Source organism: Trichomonas vaginalis, chromosome III (genome assembly GCF_026262505.1).
Source record: "Trichomonas vaginalis G3 chromosome III, whole genome shotgun sequence".
Classification (NCBI taxonomy): domain Eukaryota; phylum Parabasalia; order Trichomonadida; family Trichomonadidae; genus Trichomonas; species Trichomonas vaginalis.
The window spans coordinates 7106442-7128368 of NC_067205.1; the positions used below are offsets into that span (position 1 = coordinate 7106442).

Here is a 21927-nt window from a genome sequence, read left to right on the forward strand (position 1 = left end):
GAAAAAATGTGACAACATGACATTTTGACAACAACACAGGAGGAAGGCAGTTATGACTTATTTTTGAAGAACTGAAGGTGCTACCATGTTACCATGTGCTACCAGGTTAATTAACTTCTCTGAAAAAATGTGACAACATGACATTTTGACAACAACACAGGAAATATGATGCAGTCAAAAAATAGCGTTAGTTTTAAAATTATTTTTATTTTTTTATTTTGTATGTAAGAACAGAAATGTCAGTCGAAGCAAAAACATTCACGAACAAATCTAATGGTGAAACATTCACAAAAGGCACTTATAATGGTATTGAAGTCTTACGTAGAGACAAGGATGGTTACATTAATGCAACAAAGATGGCAAGAGAAGCGGGAAGGTTAAACCATTTAAACAGATTTCTCAATAGTGCTAAAATGCAGGAAATTCTTGAGTTTTGGTTGAAAGAATACGGTCGAGCCAAAAGTGGCTCAATTTCAAAACAAGCATTTTATGAGCTTACTAAGGGTGTTATAAATGAATTCAAAGGTATTTACATACATCCTGACCTCATTCATTTTGTTGCTGAATGGTGCTCTGTAAAGTATGCATTTTATGTCAAAGATATTATGGACTCCATAGACAAGAAAGTTCATGAGAAATTAGATGAAGACGAACTCGAAGATACAGTAGAGAATGCTAAACATTTGTTTGAAGAAGAAGTTAGAAAAACGTGTGAAAAACAATTAGAACATGAACGTGAGATATTTTATGGTTGTAGAGATTCTTCATACGAACTAGACCAATGGGAACAAGAGGATTTAAAGAGAGAATTTAGAGAATATGAACTCGCTAAGATAGCATTAGAAGCTGCAGAAAAGAAGTTAAAAGTTTGGGGTCATTTTGTACAAAAATATTGTGAGTAAATGAACCATTTATTTTTATCATAAACGACCAAAAATATATGTTTACGTTAATGTTTTTAGGTTATTCAATAATTAATTATTTTTGAAGAACTGAAGGTGCTACCATGTTACCATGTGCTACCAGGTCAATTAACATCTCTGAAAAAATGAGACAACATGACATTTTGACAACAACACAGGAGGAAGGCAGTTATGACTTATTTTTGAAGAACTGAAGGTGCTACCATGTTACCATGTGCTACCAGGTTAATTAACTTCTCTGAAAAAATGTGACAACATGACATTTTGACAACAACATAGGAGGATTAATGCAAAAATAAATTCAAATCATACTTTATAAAGCATCATTTACAGGTATTTCATCGTCAGTAAATGAATCCTCATTATCGTTTGGTTCAACCTGTTTATATAATCCTTTCATTTCTTCTTTCAAAACATAATACCATGTTTGTTTACCATCTATTTTTCTTTGTTTCCTATCACATTTATCCTTAATGCTCATTTGAAAATTCTTGTCTTTCATGTCTGATGGTTTGCAGAATAGAGCATTTTTACACGTCATACCTGCACACAATTCATCATAATGTGTATTTATCCATACATCTAAAGGATTTGTTGATAACTCGATTAAATCTTGTTTGGCTTCAGTCATCGGTATGATTCGTACATTAAATGATGAAAGGTCATATTGCATAAAATATGTTAAAAGGTTATCATAAATTCCTTAGTGCATGAATCCATTAAATTCTTGAAGTAATCAAAATTGACCCTTGAATTTACCATTAACCCTTAAAACTACGTATCTTCTGTCTCCAACTTCAATTTGACAGGGTAAACGTTGTTAGTTACGAAAATGAAGTTTTGCAACATTCTGAGCAGTTCTTCTGGGTTGATTCTTTTCATTAATTCTAATCTCATTATCCGTAATAATTGATTTCAAAGCGTTGAAGTTTGCGAGTCTGTCTTCACCTACATTCTTGAGTTCATTAAGTACAAGAAACATTTTATTTTCAACTACTGAGTTGAAATTACCCGTTAGCTCACTTATTTCAGTAATGTTTTTACATGAATAACCAGCGAGAAGTTCAGAAATAATGTCTGTAAATCTGTTTTTACCTGTTCCCTGAAGTCCTTTCAAAATAATTGCTGTTTCATTCTTGATTCCAGGATGTTGAATCATTGATGCAATCCAGCGAGAAGGTATTTATACACTTCATCGTTATTATCACATATGGCTTCTTTAATGAAATTCATAAACATCTCAATTTTTGAGTAATCTGGTTTTTCGAGAATGTTTGTATTTATAACCCTGAAACGTTGAGAAAACATCTGCGGAATCAATTTAAAGCAAACACCCTTAACGGTTAATGAGGATAATTGATTTAATAGTACGTCCCATGCTGTTATGGTTTTACCTTCTTCTTTAAATAATTAATCATTTTGAGTGACTCTTTCATGTTTTGATTGAAGAACGAATGATATTTGATTCATTTTGTCGTGGATATTATAGTCCTTTTGAATGAAATATTTATTTCCACAATCTACAAAACGGATTACACGTGATAAATCCTCAATTACTTCAGAACTGTTTTTATACTGATGATTTTCAGCCTTGCGTCTAATATCTGTTATCAAAAACGAGTCATCAAGTTTTATATCAAATGTTATTTTTGGCTTACGTAATAAAGGCAAAACGTATTCATCATAATATTCTTTTGATAAAGTTTTAGAATCTTCACCAAAACAAATGGAGAAGTCATTAAATGTGCATATCTACTACGTGCTTTTTCAAAATTACTTTTAGCATTTTCTGTTAAACTGCAGAAGTTATAAACGTTATCGTATGCTTCATTAATTAAATGATTAGGTAACGAATTAATTGCTTGAAACAGTGTGAATAATGTAACTTCTTTTTCTAAATTCATGTTTCCACCGTCATTATGTACTTCAAAATCACAGATGCCATCAACTATGCTCTGGGCAAGTTTATCGTCAATGTTTACATCTTTGTTTTCATTCATTATACTCTTTATTTCTTCGTTCTTTTGTTCAACTCTTACCTTAATATTCAAATCATTTAATATATCATTCACTGTTCTGGTTAATGTTGAATCGTAACTTCCACGAATGAATGAGTATGTATTGATTGGTTCTGTTGCATTCTTTCGAACTCTTGAATCAGCCATAACCACTAATGAACGCTTTGAATCATCCATAGAAGTCATGATATCGATATCATAATCATTGCAGGAATAACATTTAATCATTCTGTTCGAAACTGCATAGAAGAAATTAGTGTTGCAATAAATGTGAAGACCTCCTGAAGCGGTTTTAACGATAACATCTTTATCCGAAAGTTTTGATAGAATGTCTTTTCTAACTGTTTCTTTAAGTTCATCATTGTACGATTTATTGATATCAACATCTATAATCGTTAAATTTGAAATTTTATTTACTATTAAAGCCATACCAGTTTTCCTTCCTCTTCCTCCATCATATTTGAGGTAGTTATGTAAATCAATCTTGTTTTCACCAATTCTTTCGTTGAGGGTTTTAGTTTCTGCCACAACTAATTCCTCAGCTAATGAATCAATAACTTGTTCATCAGAAACGATATAGTTGTTGTTGTTGTTTGTTGCTGTCATTTATATAGGAATAAAAAAATAAAAATAATTTTAAAACTAACTTTAAGTTAGTATACAAGTCTTGGGTACGGCGGCACTGCGTTCCACCTTACCCAATACTTGTGAATTTGACACTTTACAAAGCCGCCAACCATTTCACCTCACTAACGAACTCACTAACGACTTCACTAATGTTCTCATAAATTTTCCTCAATATCTTCATCATCAGTGTTAACTCTATTGTAGTCATACTTGAAGTCATAAAGTTTCTCTAACTTCTTAACGTACAATTTACATAACTTACCTTCGTCATCGTATGGTTTAATGATATAACTATTTCTATCTTTATACACAGTCAATGAAAAGTCAACTGGTCTCGGATGTATTTGAAAGAACATGTTATGCTCAGGAAGGAAGAATAAATGTTTAAATGTATGTTTGTTATACTGTGGAATTCGAATGAGTTGCTTTTGTTCTGTCATTTATATAAAAATAAAATAAAAAATAAACTTAAAAATTAATGATATCACCACCCTCACACGTATGAAAACATAGCACAAAAATAAATTTAGGTGAAGTGGTGAGATCTCACCTCTTTTTTCACCTGTTTTTTCACCCACTTGAATTCATTGCTTTATAACTCTCTTCCTTTCTCCAACTCTTCTAACTTCTTCTTAAGTTCAGCAATGTTGTCCTCATGAAGTTTAATCTTTCTCAAAATTCCTTCTTTATCTAATGGTTGCTTTATCTTTCTAAACTGAACTCTACCATCTTTCATAGTATGAATGTAAAAACCTTCTGGAATAGTTCCTGATTTAATGTATTCTACCAAAAACTTTTGTTTCATTGCTTCAGTGACTTTAGTCGTCATTTCAATCAAATAAAAATTTTAATATTAAATAAAAATAACGTTATTTTTTTTCAGTAAGGAAACGCAGGAGTTTTACGATTTATTTGAGGAGTAGGTTCTGGTTTAAATGTTGGAGTCGGTTTAGGAGTTGACTTTTGAACAGGAGTTTGTACTTCCATAGGTTCAGGAGTCATTGAAGGTTTTGCTTGTGAAGGTGTTGGAGTTTGTTTAACTTCAGCTACTTCAGTATTATTTACAACATTTGCTTTATTTCTTTTCAACATCATTACTGCTCCTGCTGTAACTAGCAAACCTAGTGGGAGACCATATTTATATAAGGACTTGACCAAATGCTATTTTTGACAGGAGCTGGTGGAACACCTAACCTTGGTGAGACTGCTCTTTGCCATTGTGCAGCTCGTAAGAAATATTCAATAGGTGCTCCATAATCGTTTGGTAAAGTTTGTTTCATAGATGGTGAAGGTTCACGAGAGCTTGATGAAGAACTCATTTATAAGCTTTAAAAATAAACGTTCATCCTTTATTCCTCACTGTCGTCCGTAGCTAAGTTATAGTCATCTAATCTTATTATTGGGATGCCATTAGCACGCACCTGAATGGCAAAGCAACAATCCCTCATAAATCCAATAAGTGGCTTTGGTACATTTTCAGTTGCTAGTTCAATAGGTCCTTTAACAGACAATTTGTATGTTATTGGAGCAGTAGATGTTTGACCTTGCTGGAAGCAAAAGTCCACTTCTGTTGGAAAACCACATAAGAAATGTGTGTTGTCATAGCTATCCCATTTATGTTCCACACTACCATCATCCACCAATGACCTCATAACATCTTCATTAAATCCTATCATATCATTGTTTGTATTGCAAGCGTTCGCAACCATTTCATAAAATACAGGTCCATATGATTTTTCAGGTTCTGCAGGCATATTTCCATAAGCTCCCATGGAAAGCTGAAGATATTTAAACTTAGGGTTCTCAAAATTAACATAATAGTTGTCTTTCTTTCTAAATAGTGCCCAAATACTTTTAACATTAATAGGCGTATAAGCTGCTGTAAATGTTGCACTTGAACTATCTGTATTCTTTGAGAATGAACCGTCCATAGGAATCCAATCCATAACTTTAACAGGAAAACATAAAGCCTCGTTTGTATAATGTTCTACAAGTTCTGTATAAATGTTAGGGTCTAAAGAGAATGACTTTGGATGAATGAAACATTCATTAAAATCCATCTTTGTTCGAAATAGTTGCTGGGTTACAGTTGTAATAGTAACTGTTCCACTAGCTTCTACTGCCTTCGTTATCATAGTGAATGGTTCATTCCATGGAACAAATTTATTTGTCGGTGGATTTGAATCTGAAGCAAATGCAACTTTAAGAGTTGGATTGAAAGCAATGATATCATTTACAGATATAGATGTGCATTGTAAGGCGTCGCTACTGAACTTTACTTTAAGCTGAATGTTTCCTGCAAAAGCTGGAATAAATCGAATAGCTTCTAATGGAAGGAATCTTCTAACAGGAATTCTTAAACGAAGCTTAAAATCAAATGATTTTCCTGCTGTAATTGGACCACTAACAATTTGTCCTGTTCTGCATGTTCCCGAATGACTCCATACATCTTCATGTCGAGTCTTTGAGAAAACATCTACTTTCTTTATTTGTTCGGTAGTTTGTGAGTTTGAAGTTATATATGCTTCTTCTCTTGCGTTGTCTTGAGAATATACGATACGACCATTTGCAAGGATTTGATATCCAGCAACTGCATAGAAAGCGTCATCGAAACCAATCCAAAATCCTGGTGGGTTTGTTTTATTGGAACCTGAACCAATTTCTTTATCTACAATAAATTGACCTTCCATTTTATACGTAATGAATGTATTGTAAAGGTCCAACATATTTTCACCAGGAGGTGAGAGATTGAATGTTACCCATGTGTTATCTTTAGCAGTTCCAGGTTGTGATGGAATCTTTGCGTCAGAATATTTTCTATTAGTGTCACCAATTTGAACTGCATTGTCTATGATATCGAAATATGAGCGAATCTGATGAATATGCTCTGCTGGAGTAAATTCGTTTACTGTTCGTTCTGCATGTATTTACTTCAGATAAAAATATCTATTTACTTCATTATTCTCACTCTTCTTCTTGGCATTCGTGGTGGAAGTTGTTTCTTGACATTTTCAATGAACTGTACATTCTCTTTTGTCTCAACTTCTTTCACTGCGGGTCAGGGTTCTTTGACTCGGTTTGTTTTTCAATGAAATTCACGAACTTTGCAATAAGCTCTTGGTTCGTTATTGAAAGTACATCTGGCTTCTTTTCTTCTGTTCTATTGTTCAGTTTGAACAGAAGGTTTTATATGGGCTTCGTGGACTTCACCCTTGCCATACACCTTAATGTTGTCGCTTTCTGCATTCGCTAATGGAACCTTTCTTTTTCTTACGTATATTTTACCATCTTTACTCTGACTTACGTAATAGAAAGGATGTTGTATTCCTCTTGCGTCATTTAATATAATAGACTCTCGCTCTGATTTTGACAAGCTCATTTTACATCGGTTAAAGTTTTAATTTTGTTTTTTATCTGCAGTCAAATGACTCAGACAAGCCCTACGGACAAGACCCAAGGGGTCATAGATGTTGAAGCATTGAAGAAAGAAATTCGTGAGCAAATTTTATCCGAACTGAAGGAACAAAAACAAGAACAAAAGCCAGAGAGACCAAAGAGAAAACTTAGTGAAAAACAACTTGCTGCATTAGCTGCTGGAAGACAAAAGAACCCACGTTTGCTGGCGAAGAAAGCTAGAGAAGAAGCTGAAGCAAAAGCTAAAGAAGCAAAGAAAGAGTAAATGGTTTATTTTTATCGAATTAAATGTATAGACAAATACCTTTATCTGTTGCGTTCAGTAGTGAAAACCCTGACGTCAAAATAAAGGGGAACAGAGTAACGTTTAAGTTTCCAACAGACTGGATTGTGAACATAAATGAAGAGAAGTACATTGGCATAACATCTATGTATATAACACGTGCTTTCAGAAAGGTTGACTTTATACTTCAAGTCGAGATAGAAAATGACGAACAGTCTTTAAGCGCCCAAAACATTCACATATACAAATACTTTAAATGACGATACAACATTGTTGCAATGTATGATTTCATTTAATGAATGTTCGAGAAAAAGTTCAACATTGAAGTACAAACTTTACAGCCTTTACGTGAGTTTCTTGCACAACTGAAAGAAGAAGGTAGTCAGCCACAACTTATAGACTTTCATTATGAATTTAATGAAAATGAAGATGGAACTCATGACTGTCAGTTTGTTATATATTCACCATTCAATGAAGTCGCTAAAAGAAAGAAAATCCATTACGTATAAGTTTCAAATCTCTGAACCAATGAATGATTTCAAGAATGTTTTCAATTATGATGCAATGCTTCCGAGGAAAAATGAATTTTCAAAGATTGTAACACCTGGCATTTGGGATAGAAAGCAAGCTATATTATATTCAAACTTAAGTAAGGGAGTTGAAAATGAGTTCATTGGTCATACAAGAACTTCACCACTTCCTAACCCTAAATACTATAAATTAACTGGCTTCAATCGTGAGTTTTGGATAGACATGTTCTCCACTCATGACCATAACTGCCCAGTGTTCTTACCTCCAGACCATAAGGACTGTCTCTACATTGAAGCACAACTCTTAAACTCTACCATCGCAGTATTGTAAAATCTACGCTAGCTTTATTTTTATCATGAATGACCTCATTGCTGACAAAAATAAATAACCTCATTCATGACCTCATTCATGACCTCATTCATGACCTCATTGCTGACCTCATTCATGACCTCATTCATGACCTCATTGCTGACAAAAATAAATGACCTCAAAACTTCAACTTACGAATAAAGCTTGTTTTAGTCGTTATTGAGAAGTTAAACTTTTCAGCAAAGCAAGGACTAGAAGACTTACATAAGTCAAATCCAATCTCTTGACCGTCATAAAGTGCTTTATATAACTTCATAACACTGAACTCAGAGTCTTTGTCATATGTTCCTTGCGGAACCATTAAACCTTTATCTTCATCATAGAAACACTGAACAGAGTCAGGAAACATTTCATTAGCGGTTAAAGCAATAACATCTTGCTTCACGCCTTTCATTCTGCAGTGAAATGCAACTTCATTTAAATCGTTAGTGAGTAAGTCTATGTAGGTCTTCTTTCCACAAAATATTGACTTGTATGCTAAACTTTGTTTTCCAGGTGTTATTTCTGCGAAGTCACTATGAAACTGACCAAGGTTTTTACCAATGAGAACTCTTCCATAACGTTTCTCAAACTCTTCAGCTAAACGAGGGATATCTTCATTGTAGAGATGCATACTGTCGGTATCGCTATAAAAGATGTCCATTCCTAAGTCTTCAGCAGTACAGAATACTTCACACATTATTCTCTTCGACATAGATAGAATGTTAACACCAAGTGGACAGAAGTTAAAGTGTCTGCAAATGCTTTTCGTTAGCTTGAAAATAGTTTTATCTGAACCATCCAAACCTTCGAACTTCACTATATGGTTGTATTTCTGATGGCATATCTTATAGCATCTTTGTCATCTACTATGGTTATTTTTGACTCAATAGGAGATAAAATGGTTTTGCCATAAATACTGTTCAGAATGAGCTTTATATTTTCTTGCAAAGGATTTCCTTCTTTCTTATACTTTAACCTTAACTCAAACAACTTCTTTACTTCATCTCTTATTCTAATATCTCTGTTTCCATCGTAATAGTATCCTTGCAACACTTCACATTTGACACCTTGATATTTTATGAGGTCTTGTAATGTTATATGGTCAACATACATGAGACAGCAAGTGTTTGAACTTCTGGGAACGTTAAGTTCTGGATTTAGTTCAGGGTCACAAACTATTAAAGGAAAGTGTCTATGTATTCCAATCTCTGTTATCTTAATGAGAACAAAGAAGCCGGACATAAACTTTTCACCAATGGGTTCCTTTTGGTCGTCATCGAATAAATGTCTCATGAGATACTCTGTGCTTAGCATCTCATCCTTCAATACTTTTGGAATTCCTTCTAAAGTATACAATCTTGCTATAGCTGATGGATATAATGAAACAGCGTCGAAGTCAGCAATGAGTTTCTTTTTGCTCTTTTGTTTCATGTTATCTGACAACATACATCTTCCACCTTGAATGCATCTCGAAATAAATTCTCTTGGTTTATTTGAGAGGTCATAAAGATTTCCATTCGGGAAGTACACTCTGTTCTCAAATAATTTGTTAGCAATTGAACAAATACTAACGTAGTCATAAACGTTTAAATCAAATTCTTTCAATATGTCATTGCGGAACTTAACAAAACCTTCTCTTAAAATTCTTACATCTTGTTTGCAATAAAACGTGCTATATTTTTCTAAGTCGAAGTGGTTCTCATCTATTCTGCAACCTTTGATGGAATCTATGTTCTTCATGAACGTTTCAATATCTTTTACAAACTTACATGCTTCAGAAATGACACCAGTTCTGTTGTCATTTGCTAACAAAACACTGCTGTAGTAGTTGTATGGAAATACTTCTTTCGGTCCTGTTTGTAAGTTAAACATAGCAGGAAATAGTTTAAGTTTCTTATTTATAACACTGTAAGAGTCTTTTATAATAATTGCCCTTCCTTTATATAAGCCAGTTATTTGCATTGTTCGTGAACCTTTAATGATGGGAGTTCCTTTCACTTCTGTCATGTGTCTTAAGATGAAGTTTATGTCATAACTGAGGTTATGGAAATATATTAAACTCTTGTCAGGAAGTCGCTCCAAAAATTCTGTTGCACAGTTCTGACCCCAAATGCTTTCACTCACTGAACCATCTTCACTGTCATAACAGATGTTAAAAGCTTTATGAAAGCCATCGGTACTGCACTCAAAGTCAGCAAAGAAAACGTGCTCAGGAATGAACTTGCACTTATTTTTATTTACTTCTTTTGACTCGGCTTTCTTCTTCAGTTGTACACAATACTTTGGAGCATATGTCAAATCTTTAAATGGTGCAAGGTTCTGTTTATATAAGTCAGTCGTATATGTGAAAAGTTCTCCATAAGAAATAGGTTCGAAATATTTGCACTCCCACAATGTTTTCATAACATCCCATAGCGGTGTAGTTCTATCCATGCGAACAATGTATTTACCATCTCTCTTTGTATAAATCTTCATCTGTTTCTCAATGTTCATTCCACCACACTCCTTCAAGATTTCTATATAGTTGCGAATGAAATATGTTGTCATTGGAAGTCTTTCATTTAGCATGTAGTGGTCTTCAACAAGAAGTAAGTCAATAGTTCGAACAGTTTCACATTCTTTTGGTATGTATCTCTTTATTTCATTATGTCTTGAGTCATTGAAATAACCAATGGTAACATTAAATGCTATACCTGTTGCGTCAGAAATTTCTTGTACTTTACTTTGAGGAAAGTCTCTAACACGAATGACTTCTCTCATGTGGTCAATAGTTTCTTCATTTACTCCAGCCTGAATGCAAGCATAAACGAAACAATTGTCTTCTGTCATAAGTGTTGCAGTTCTTTTGTTCAGTTCATTGAAGATTTGGTAGCGTTCAAGATTTATAGGTAATGTGCAAAGATACTTCCAGAACTGACCGCTTCTCTTCTTATAAAACTTCTTTTCACCATTATCTTTCCAAAAGCTTTCTATAAGTGCTGTTTCCTGTTTGCTTAAGAGCTTCAAAATGGCTTTCTGGTCATTCTGTCAGTGTGCTTTCATCTCTATATGGTCTCTTTTTTGGTTTGCCTTTCTTTACATCTGACATCGTTAAGCCTTCATATTCTGTTAAATCATACATCTTTATTTCAGTAAGATTCTTTATGTTTGTCAAGAAGAAGTCATAGTGCATTTCAACAATACCTGCAGCATTTGCTTCTATCTCTGATATAAAGTTCTCCTTCAAGAGCTGATGTAGTAATGTTCCAATATTATTGAGGTTTAACGTAGAACATTCATACTTTCCACCAAGTTTATAACATACCATCCATCTTGTTGGAGTTTATTTTAATCTTCTCTAAGAGTCTCATGAAAACCTTACCGAAATGTTTGTGTAAGTAGTCTCTGTTTGGTTCATCTAAAGCTTCGATGTTAAAGTCAATGAGTCTATTGCCTGACTTCACATTTCTCTTCCTATTCTCTTCATCTTTCTTTAACCATCTCTCACCTTCTTTTGGTTTGTCGTCAATGGAACGAATGACATCGTTAGCTTTGCGAACTTGTTCTATAGCGCTCTTAAACATCTCTCTTCTCTGTTGTTTCAGTGTGTCGTCTCTCTTTCGTGTTTCACCAACGTTTGCATTTGTTATGTCAAACATCTCTTGACGAACATCATGCGAAAGAGCTTTACGAGTATGACCAACGTTTGCATTTGTTATGTCAAACATTTCTCTTCTTACTTCATGAGGTACTGAACGTCTATGATATAAGTCAATAGCAACGTCATTTAAAGGAAATGCTCTTGCATGGACTTCGTCCTCGCCGCGTTGCGGCTTTATGAACTCATGAATTCTATCATAACTTATTGCACCATTATAGTCTTTAATGAAGTCAGCGAGTGCTTTTTTGTTTGTTGCGTAATGCTTTGCTACTTCTATGTTAGCTTCTGTAAGAAGTTGTTTTATTTCCGAGTGTTCTAACTTAGACAACTTCCGATACATCTTTAGTAGGAAAAAAAAAATATTTTTGAAAAAATTAGATTAGATTTTTTAAAGTTATTTTTCAAAATAATTTAATATTTTTATTTTAATGAAACACATGCAAGATTGCAAGTTCTTTTCATACAATGCTCTCGCTACTGCCATCAAGAATGAGTTCAATAATGCTTCAAATGTTAATGTTATCTTTAACAAGAAGTTTGTGAAAGAATCTAAGTTTGGTCAGTATGTCAGACCATTAGCTATCGTCATTGACCGCAAACGTTATACTTCACAAGAGTTAGCAGTAGTTTTGAAACAAAAGAGTTTCTTCGTGAATGTCAAAGATACTCATTATACTGTTATAAAGAACTCTAATATTGACTTCTTCAGTATTGCTTTAAATCTTTCCGAACAGAAAGAATATAAGAAGGGTGAAACAAATGTGAAATATTATCCTTCATCTCTGAAGACAATAACGAACAAAGATGTTATACAGAAATTCTTACCAAAGGTTGAAGAAGCTTCTATTGACATTGACGAAGGAAGTGAAATGGTTGAAGAAATAGACCCTGAAGTTATTTAACCAAAAATATATTTTTGAATAACTGAGTGTCACCACGTCACCACGTCACCATGTCACCAGGTTAATTAACTTCTTTTAAAAATGATGACAACATGACATTTTGACAACACAGCAGGATTAATGCAAAATGAATGTTATCATTAATGTTATCGTTAATGTTATCGTTTATGTTATCGTTAATGTTATCGTTTATGTTATCGTTAATGTTATCGTTAATGTTATCAGTGTCGAACATAATTGACGTAGGATTCATGACTTCTTCGTAAATGAGTGTAAATATAGCACAAAAATATATTTTAGGTGAAGAGGTGAGATCTCACCCGTTTTTTCACCTCTTTTTTCACCTCATTCTCTTTTCGTTAATGTTGTCGTGACTTCTTCGTTAATGTTGCCGTGACTTCATTCTTCCTCTTTGAAGTTATCGAAATATTCTGTTATTTTTTCCTTCAGTAATGTTAAGTCTTCTTTGAATGTAAGTATTGTGCAACCGTTGATGTCATAGTGTGTTTGAGGAAGAGTATTTTTGACAATTTCCTTTATTTGCTCATTCGGTGTCATTGAAATCGGTAAGTTTTCACGATAGAACCAGTTTCTGTCAGATTTATATATTTTAGCTAAGTCATAAAAGCTCTTGTTGTTTCTTCTGACTAAATGCAACATAACCATATCTTTATCTTCTTCTTTCTCCAATTCTTCAGTATATATCATATACCTATAACTCTTTTCCTTTCCTTTTGGTACTGAACGTGGTATTCTTTTCTGTATGCTTTTGTCTTTGGATTCAATGACTTCATCTTTTGCATGAAGTTTCTTTTCCATCTCTCCACGTTCTGCTTTATATAGTTCATCTAACATCATGAAAATATAACAAGCATAACGAGGTGAAGCCCATATTGCTACAGCGTTTACTAAAAGTCTATGAACATAATAACCTTTCAAACCAGGAGCCAAATTCTTGCGATTTTCATACGGAATCTCTTCTCTCGGTTTTCCGAGGGAAGCAATCATATGAGGAAATTCTTCTAAAAGTTCTTTTGTCTGTTGGTTTTCAAACCAATGATATGCTTGCTTTGTAGAACGAAGAGCATTCATTATACTTTGCATTTGGTACATGTCATCTTTGACTGAACGAATGAGACGTAACTGTTTGTTATACTGTATGTACTCGTATTCTTCATTTATAGCTTCATGACTATAACTGTTGTTGTGTTCTCTAATGTTGACATTACTGTCTTTACATACAAATAAAAAAATAAATAAAAATAAAACTAACTTTATTTTCTGACTTTCACAAAAGACCAAAAATAAACGCTTTACATGTATTTTTCAGCAACTTCGTCAAATAATTTTATAGCTTTATCTATCTCATCTACTTCAAACGTTTCTTTACCTTTCGTGGGAGCACCATACATTTTCTCAAAAACTTCAAGCAGTTCTGTTTCAGCAGCTCTCATATCATTAACAAACACAACCTTGACTCTATTGACTGTACTGTCATATCTTTGAGTTATATTATATGTCCTTCCTATCTTATATCTTTTTGTGTTGAAGTCCTTCGGTTTCTGAACGATGTAAAGTAAGCCTTCACTGCAACGTTCCGTATCGAATGAACCATATGTTATGAAGTTATATCCAACAACTGGGTCTAACCATAACAAAACTATTGGTATAAGACTTTTGTCTATAAGATATGCTCTTGTTCCATGAAATGCTACTGATATCATAAGCTCAGGATTTCTTGTCAAAATTTTCTGAGTTGAAGCATTTCTAACCCAGTCGTTTGTTTTCTTTCCAGATGGAGATATAATGTCTGACAAAGAATATTTGTTGTATTTCTTTGAGTATCTTACGTTTAAATCACCTATTCTAACCACTTTGGTGTCATTGTCTATCTTTCTAACTGTTTCAAACTCAATGTTTGTCATTACTGTCTTTACATACAAAATAAAAAAATAAATAAAAATAAAATTAGCGTTATTTTTCTAACTAATGAAATTCATTATTTTTGTGCTGAATTCAATAAAAATAATTTTTAGGTGAAGAGGTGAGATCTCACCTTTTTTTTCACCTAATTTTTCACCTCTTTTTTCACCTATTTTTTCACAAGCGTTTTACATGAATTGTACGATGTATATTTGAAATCCTAAACAATTTCGTAGCTTCAATTTCTTCTTTTAGTACATCGAATGTTTTAATCATGCCGAAAGTCTCTTTATATTTCTTCTTGACGTCAGACAGAAGGAAATCTTCTGCAGTTGGATAGTTTTTGTTCAGAAATGTCAACATATCCATTTTATCTTCTGCTGGCTTTTCTGCTTCTTTCTTTAAGTCTGCATAGTCGTTTCGCATTCTTTCTATCTCTTTGATTGAGTAGTTATATTTTCTTATTGCTGCTTTACATTTTGAACATTGCGGATTCATTTTTGCGTTATACATTGAAATAAAACCAGCTAGAACAACTAAGGCGTCAATGGTTTTCTTTAACTCAAAAGCTGCTGGTTTTATCTGTTTATTCCATACTTTACCTCTTCTATCTTTATCTCTTATCTGCCATACACATTCAGCAACTAACGAAACAAAGTTATCGTATGTCTTAAATTCTTCGGATTTGTAAAGGTCAGAAATATTTTTATAAACCATGTCGCAATCTTTGTCCATAACTTTATGGTTGCAATGATATCCTAGAAACTCATAGTTTACCTTTCGTATGAACTTCTTTATTTCTACTGAGTCAGTTGGTTTCACTTCTATTTCGTCGAATTCAGGAATAGTTAGTTTTTGCTGTTGGATTTCAGGCAATTTGGGTAAATGGTCAATAATGTCCTGCATTTCATAAAGATACTGTTCATTTGTTTCATCTTTCGCACTACAGTCTAAATTACTTGTTAAAAGTTCTTGCTTTATCTTCTGGATTTCTGTTTCAAAAGTATATGAAGAAGGAATAAAGCTTTTCATCTCTACCAACATTGACGTAGGATTCATGACTAACGAGTTTGGTGCTGTAGTTGTGGACAGAGTCCCGCCGTTCGTGGTTTGAATTGTTGTTGTGCCGATTGTTGAAATCATATCTTTTATACAAAATAAAAAAATAAATAATTTTAAAACTAACTTTATTTTTTCTATCTTAAGGAAATTCATGAAAATTCGTGAGGGTGAGAAACAGGTGAGAAAAAGGGTGAGATCTCACCTCTTCACCTAAAATATATTTTTGGTGAAATTTATGACAAAAAATAAATGAAAACATTAATGATATCATGACTGTTCTCATTCATGTCTGATTTACATCTAATGAAAAAGTTTAGAAGAATTTTCTTATCTTTTCTGGCTTATTTTTGTCTTTCCAGTACTCCTGCTCTAATGGTCCCAGATGTGTTGGCTTTTGACTCTCTCAAGTTCTTAGATGGTATAAACATCTTCAACGCCTCCTTCATATTTCTTACTTTATAAGTGTCATCGTTTATGTTGTAGCCAAGTATTTCAATAACCACTCCTCGCTTTGCTTCGTCAATGGTTTCAGCAAGTTTGCCATTACTACTTTCGACTAATTTGTGACGAGGGTAAAACGCAATAGAGTCGTCAGCAGCTTTTATAAGATATCCATTACCTTGCGTAGAGTCTACGATATAATAGTTTCTACTTAACCTTAAACGTTTCTTTGTCAACGGTTTGTCGTCAAGAACTACACGAACTTTTTACCAGGAATGAGGGTAAATTGTGTTGAATTTCTGATATTTTGTGTTTGGCTTCGTTTCTTTTGTATATACTTTTCTTCTTGTTGTGTGTCATTGAATTTGGTGTATGTCCTGTTGTAAAATGTGTTGAGGAATTATATACTTCGAGAAAATGTTTCATTGTTTCTTCAGTAAAGTCTCGCTCTTGGTTTAAATCTCTGAGCGTTCTTATGAAGCGGTTTATGATGCCGAGTATTTATGGTTATGGTCTTCAGTAGTGTAGTGAGTTATGTTATGCTTAATGAGAAAATCTGTGATTTCATTGCTGAGGTATGTACTGTCTTGGTCTGATGTTAAAGTACTTGGGCTATGTTCTGCTACAAACTTTTGTAAAACTCTTAACACTTCACGAGTTCCTTTATTTCCTCATTGGATATGCATTGCTTTGCGAGTGTTACATTAATGAAGATGAAGGAATGGTTTATGTCCTCCTTTTCTGCTTTGAATGAGAGTGTCAAATTGGTATGCGTCAGGAGTGTTGGGTAAATTGGTAAAAAGTAGTCGTAAGGGTTTATTTTTGTTGATGTACAACATTTTTGTCAAAGAACCTTTTCACTTCAGCTCTGTAGTAAATCCCAACTCTTTGCAGCTTCATTGAACTTCTTAAATGACCTCCATGGATGTGTTTTCGAATACTTCTTTCAAGCTCATTTATGTAAAGTTAAAGATTTTATTCTAGGCTCAAGCGCGTTCATTGAACTCTATACCATGCGAATACAGTCACAAATGGTGGCATATAATCTGCACCCGAGCCTGTTGGATTTGTTGTGAAAGTATGTGAATGATTTCCTCCTGGTTCAGTTGGTCGAAAAGTCTTTTTGCTGCATTGTTATAAGATGGAGATAAAACGTCATTGCCAGCTTCATACTCTGAGTTGTATAATGGGTGGTCTCTTAATGAGTGGCTATGGTCGCCAGAAAAGTTTGTAGTTCCTGTATGAGTGTGCGGGGGTAAGTTTGCTTCAGTAATTTTCTTCGAACCTCCTGTTTGCTTTGAATATCTAGCACAGTATAAGAATTTATCTACAATCTGTTCCCACGTACCGAAACCCAGAACGTTGCTGGATTTGTTGAGTTCATTGACGTATAAATAGAACCTATAGGATATAATGTTTGAAGTATTTCTGTCTTTAATGTTTGAAGCTCTGTTTTGTCTGCTTTCTTATCTAACATTGCTGGTAGTTCATATGCTTCAAAGTTTCTGGCATGATCTTCAATATTCCTGCAACTCTTATCTAAATTGTTAAGAGTATCTTTTACGCTTGTACTTGGATTTTCTAATGGTGCACTTGAACCAAGGTCAAAGTTCAATATTATGTCGTCTGCTCTAACAGTAGTGAAGGATTTATGTGTATGGTTCTTGTCAGCTTTCTTATCTAACATTGCTGGTAGTTCATATGCTTCAAAGTTTCTGGCATGATCTTCAATATTCCTGCAACTCTTATCTAAATTGTTAAGAGTATCTTTTACGCTTGTACTTGGATTTTCTAATGGTGCACTTGAACCAAGGTCAAAGTTCAATATTATGTCGTCTGCTCTAACAGTAGTGAAGGATTCATGTGTATGGTTCTTGTAGGCTTATGTCTAATGTAGCTTGAAGTTCATTTATATCGGAGATGTTGTGTTTATGAGATTTCAAAACTTTGTTCATTGCTTCGAGTTCAACTTTGTCAGCTTTACTTTAATAGCATCTTCAAACGTTATTTTTGCCTTAACTCTCAAAGTAAATCTTGGTTCAACTAATACACCGTTAACATTGAAAGTAGAGGCATAAATTTCACCGGTATAACCAAATGCTTCTGGTGCTTTAGCTACATCATACTGTACAGTACAGCTTATGTCATAAACCTTTAGCACGAATGTATTTATATCTTCTTTCATTAACATTTTTTGTCTTCGCTTCATCACTTCGTGTTAAATATCCATGGTAGTCCGTTATAATCTGTTCGTCTGAAGTTATTATAATGAACGTGGTTCTTGACTTTATCACTCAGAGCTAAAAGCTCATTTTTGTCTGCTTTTTCGGCTAATTTCTCATTAACATCATTCACTTCTAATTCAACTCTTCCGCCAGAACTCTTATTATCATTAATCTTTTTCATTAATTCCGTAATTACATCATAAAGACTATATTCTGTTTTCGGTTTTGTAAATAATGAGTCAAAATTTCTTTTCATCATTACATCGCTGACATTAATGATATCAGCTATATCTTTTTCATTTATTCTCTTCATTAGTTCTGCAATAATGACGAATATATAATCTGTTAATTTATTCTCTTCATCGAGGGTTATAGAATGTTTTGAAATTGAATCATTAACTCCTCTAAATAAATCAATAACTTCAGGATACACGTTTTTAGTGTCTCGAATAACCCGACCAGTATCCTGTTGTTCATGTTCTTCGTTCCCGTCGTTACGTGGTTTTATATCTCTAACCATCATCAACGCAGCCATAACCGGAGGGTTTGTTGCTATCTGTTCGAAAATCCGTCCGTTATGTATGGTATATCTAAATAATTTCTTTGTGTTTGTTAAAACATTTGAAACAAGTCTTTTAAAACCATCTACAAAATTTCCTGTTTCACCTAATGTTCTTGCAGCATTTACAAGCTCACCCATTCCCGCTTTTGACCCCAAAAACGTCCATATTGCATTTATTTCACTCTGTATAGTTGTCCATTCAGCGAAACTAACACCCGCATTCGCTAAGCTGAAAATGAAATTCAGTGGATCGAACTTAATTCCACCTTCTTTTTCAATTTCAACGAACTCACTAACATGAGATTTTAAGTATTCTTTCGTTAAAATTGTTTTCCCCGATGTTATGCTGTTAACGGAACTATCACCATCAAAAGTTAACGAATTCAATTTCGTCATTGATGCTTTTATTTCATACACCGCTTTATCAATAGTTTTTGGCTCACCTTCTTTAGAAGCATATGAAACATTAATGAATGAATTATATGTATTCGTGAATGAATTAAAATCAATGATTTTCATTAATGACGCCTTTAATGATTCATTTACTGTCGAATCCCTTAAAGTAATTAATGAACTGTCATTAATGAAAGGTACACTGCAAACTGTCGAGTTTGGATCAAATGCTGTAGTCGGAGAAGGAGTATTAATGATATAAGTCATTAAATCATTAAGTGACGTAAATAATGTTGTCGTTTTTGATTTAATTTCTTTAGCATCTGTTATATATGGTAATTTTATTTCTGTAGTTTCTGAATTAAAGATATTCGCTAAAATGTTTTGTAAACTGTTTTGAACAGCTGTGTAAACCGTTGAATTCGGAACTCTTACGATTTCACCGTCCTTAATAAAAGGCATTGCACATAGTGTAGTGCTTGGGTCAAATCTTTCGGGATTATAATTCAACATATATTCTAATGCTTCATAAACAGACCTATATACTGTTGTGTCGTTCTTCATGACAACTTCACCATTTACAATGAATGGCATAGTGCATGGAGTTAAAATAGGGTCAAACTTTTCATAGTCCTTCCATGTTATGTATTTCTCGGTATTTCCATCACTGATAACAATATATTTGTCAGTAAGTGTGAGAGAGTATTGACCAAAATATAAACGTTTAGCTCTGTCAGCTTCATACGCATATGCAGCTATACTCATATTTTAATGAGAATAAATGTTGTTCTATTTCAAAGTACAGACCCAAACGAATACGGGACAGTAAAACTACAAACAAACTTAGGTCTACAGAATGAGCCACTTGCATTCAGAATGGTTGACTTTAATACTATCGCTTCATTCGTTATAACAGATGAAACAGATTTCATGGAGATTGAAATAGATGGAAAGAAGCACGAAATAAGATTTCACAATAATGTAGAATATAAGATGGAAACATTAGCTGGAGTGTTAAATGCTCTCATAAATACTACAATAAACAAGGATAACGAAGAAAACTTAATGAATGTTAAACTTATTGCAGGAGTTTTGAAGTTCAGTTATGTGAAGGAGTTTAAGATAACACGAATGAGTCATAGAGTACAATTGCTTCTGGGAGCATACCATATGACATTTCCTTTGAAAAGTGTTGACAAAACGATTGAGATGAAATCTGTTCCATACGTATGTTATGGCAATTGTTTGTACATTGAGTCAAAAATAGCTAATGTCACAGGTATTTCAGGAGTTAATAGTAAAGGTTCAGTAGAATATAAATCCTTCTGTTATGCAGTCAATTCAATGTTCATTCCAAACGTTCCTGTCATAGCAACTCATTTAGGTAAATGGGTTCGCATTAGTCCTCATAATTTGAAAGGCATGCAATTCAGACTTGTTGACTTTCAAGGAGAGCCTGTAGAACTGAAGGCACCAGTGCGAATGACTGTTGAAGTTGACTTTTTAGAAAATATTAAATGCAACAGCTTACAAGAGAACTCAGAGCTAAAAATATAAAGTATGAATGTTATGTATTAGGGTATGAACTTTGGTTGTTGCTGTTTGATGAAACAAATGAGTTAGTTATGTCAGTCAAGAGAACAGAAAAATATTGTGTTAGTGAAAACTGCACCAAGTCAATAAGATTAGGTTTGCATTATGAAGATGAGTTCGATACTGTTGAAGAAGTTTTGGATAGATATTACAAATTGCTTTAATTTACTAAAACATATTTCAAACAAAGCTTATAGTCAGTAGATAGTTTTGTATACTCGTTCGAATATTTATACTTAAACTCAACTCCTGTAGTTCCTGGTGTTTCAATGATGCGGATGTTACCTATTTTCATGAATATTGGTGTTTGACCACAGCATTCGATTTCAGGGTCGAGATAGTCAATGACACATTGCTTTCCTGTTATTCGTGATATAACATTTTCAAGGTCCTCCTTTGTTAGAATTATTTGGTTCTTACTTATAAGATTTATCAAAAGCTTCTTATCGTCTTTGAGTAAAATTGTTTGGTATAACTGAAGAAGGTAATGGTCTACGTTATCTGAAGGATTTGTTTGAACATTTGTGTAAGGGTTGTCGTTGGCTTCTCTTGAAAGAATTTGGTCCAGTGGTGGATACTCTAACTTAACATCTGATGTAGCGTTAGCGTTTGAAGCTGTGTTTAAATTCACCGACTTAAGTTCTGGTTCTTTTTCTTTCAAACACTCTGAACTATAGTTCTTTATGACAATATTGTTTGTCGTTCGTGAGTCAACATTTGATGTTGGTTCAATTGGAACATTAACGGCACCAGCTAAGATGGATTTGCTTCTCATTTCATATAGAATAAAAACCTTTTATATGTATGAAATGAACAATATACTCGACAAGGGTTTGAATGTAAAGCTAACGAATGAAAATATTGTTGAATTCACTGAGACAGGAGCTGTGTATAAAGATGTAGAACTACTGAACAAAAGAGCTAAGGGAAGAAGCAGGAATATGAACAAAGGGTGGAAGCCTATAAAAATTTATGTCAATGATGGCTCAGGAGGTTCAAACATAAAGTATGCAGAAAGTTATAGAGTTTATGCTCTCAA

General features: G+C 33.6%; 11 protein-coding genes and 4 pseudogenes across 15 annotated transcripts, besides 2 other annotated features; 5 read left to right on the forward strand and 10 right to left on the reverse strand.

Moving 5' to 3' along the window:
- Positions 1-52: 52 nt before the first annotated feature.
- Positions 53-21927: part of a mobile genetic element that runs on past the window's edge.
- Positions 237-902, forward strand: TVAGG3_0656630 (uncharacterized protein; the record flags this gene model as incomplete). Its single annotated transcript, XM_051241859.1, has 1 exon — positions 237-902. The coding sequence occupies one exon, from the start codon at positions 237-239 to the stop codon at positions 900-902; it is 666 nt and encodes a 221-aa protein (XP_051088446.1).
- On the reverse strand, positions 1237-1596 carry TVAGG3_0656640 (uncharacterized protein; the record flags this gene model as incomplete). Its single annotated transcript, XM_051241860.1, has 1 exon — positions 1237-1596. One exon carries the CDS (start codon positions 1594-1596, stop codon positions 1237-1239), a length of 360 nt encoding a protein of 119 aa, XP_051088447.1.
- On the reverse strand, positions 1703-3547 carry TVAGG3_0656650 (annotated as a pseudogene). Its single transcript has one exon. A coding segment is annotated over exon 1 (1845 nt).
- Positions 3662-4174: a mobile genetic element.
- On the reverse strand, positions 4161-4397 carry TVAGG3_0656670 (uncharacterized protein; the record flags this gene model as incomplete). Its single annotated transcript, XM_051241861.1, has 1 exon — positions 4161-4397. The coding sequence occupies one exon, from the start codon at positions 4395-4397 to the stop codon at positions 4161-4163; it is 237 nt and encodes a 78-aa protein (XP_051088448.1).
- TVAGG3_0656680 lies at positions 4448-4887 on the reverse strand (annotated as a pseudogene). Its single transcript has one exon. A coding segment is annotated over exon 1 (440 nt).
- Positions 4918-6258, reverse strand: TVAGG3_0656690 (uncharacterized protein; the record flags this gene model as incomplete). The annotated part of the gene is made up of 1 exon (XM_051241862.1): positions 4918-6258. The coding sequence occupies one exon, from the start codon at positions 6256-6258 to the stop codon at positions 4918-4920; it is 1341 nt and encodes a 446-aa protein (XP_051088449.1).
- On the forward strand, positions 6993-7247 carry TVAGG3_0656700 (uncharacterized protein; the record flags this gene model as incomplete). Its single annotated transcript, XM_051241863.1, has 1 exon — positions 6993-7247. The coding sequence occupies one exon, from the start codon at positions 6993-6995 to the stop codon at positions 7245-7247; it is 255 nt and encodes an 84-aa protein (XP_051088450.1).
- On the forward strand, positions 7830-8126 carry TVAGG3_0656710 (uncharacterized protein; the record flags this gene model as incomplete). The annotated part of the gene is made up of 1 exon (XM_051241864.1): positions 7830-8126. The coding sequence occupies one exon, from the start codon at positions 7830-7832 to the stop codon at positions 8124-8126; it is 297 nt and encodes a 98-aa protein (XP_051088451.1).
- Positions 10155-12166, reverse strand: TVAGG3_0656720 (annotated as a pseudogene). Its single transcript has one exon. A coding segment is annotated over exon 1 (2012 nt).
- Positions 12216-12689, forward strand: TVAGG3_0656730 (uncharacterized protein; the record flags this gene model as incomplete). Its single annotated transcript, XM_051241865.1, has 1 exon — positions 12216-12689. One exon carries the CDS (start codon positions 12216-12218, stop codon positions 12687-12689), a length of 474 nt encoding a protein of 157 aa, XP_051088452.1.
- TVAGG3_0656740 (uncharacterized protein) lies at positions 13089-13802 on the reverse strand (the record flags this gene model as incomplete). Its single annotated transcript, XM_051241866.1, has 1 exon — positions 13089-13802. One exon carries the CDS (start codon positions 13800-13802, stop codon positions 13089-13091), a length of 714 nt encoding a protein of 237 aa, XP_051088453.1.
- On the reverse strand, positions 14790-15755 carry TVAGG3_0656750 (organellar and viral DNA polymerase type B; the record flags this gene model as incomplete). The annotated part of the gene is made up of 1 exon (XM_051241867.1): positions 14790-15755. One exon carries the CDS (start codon positions 15753-15755, stop codon positions 14790-14792), a length of 966 nt encoding a protein of 321 aa, XP_051088454.1.
- On the reverse strand, positions 17443-19040 carry TVAGG3_0656760 (annotated as a pseudogene). Its single transcript has one exon. A coding segment is annotated over exon 1 (1598 nt).
- Positions 20067-20852, forward strand: TVAGG3_0656770 (uncharacterized protein; the record flags this gene model as incomplete). Its single annotated transcript, XM_051241868.1, has 1 exon — positions 20067-20852. The coding sequence occupies one exon, from the start codon at positions 20067-20069 to the stop codon at positions 20850-20852; it is 786 nt and encodes a 261-aa protein (XP_051088455.1).
- Positions 21049-21663, reverse strand: TVAGG3_0656780 (uncharacterized protein; the record flags this gene model as incomplete). The annotated part of the gene is made up of 1 exon (XM_051241869.1): positions 21049-21663. The coding sequence occupies one exon, from the start codon at positions 21661-21663 to the stop codon at positions 21049-21051; it is 615 nt and encodes a 204-aa protein (XP_051088456.1).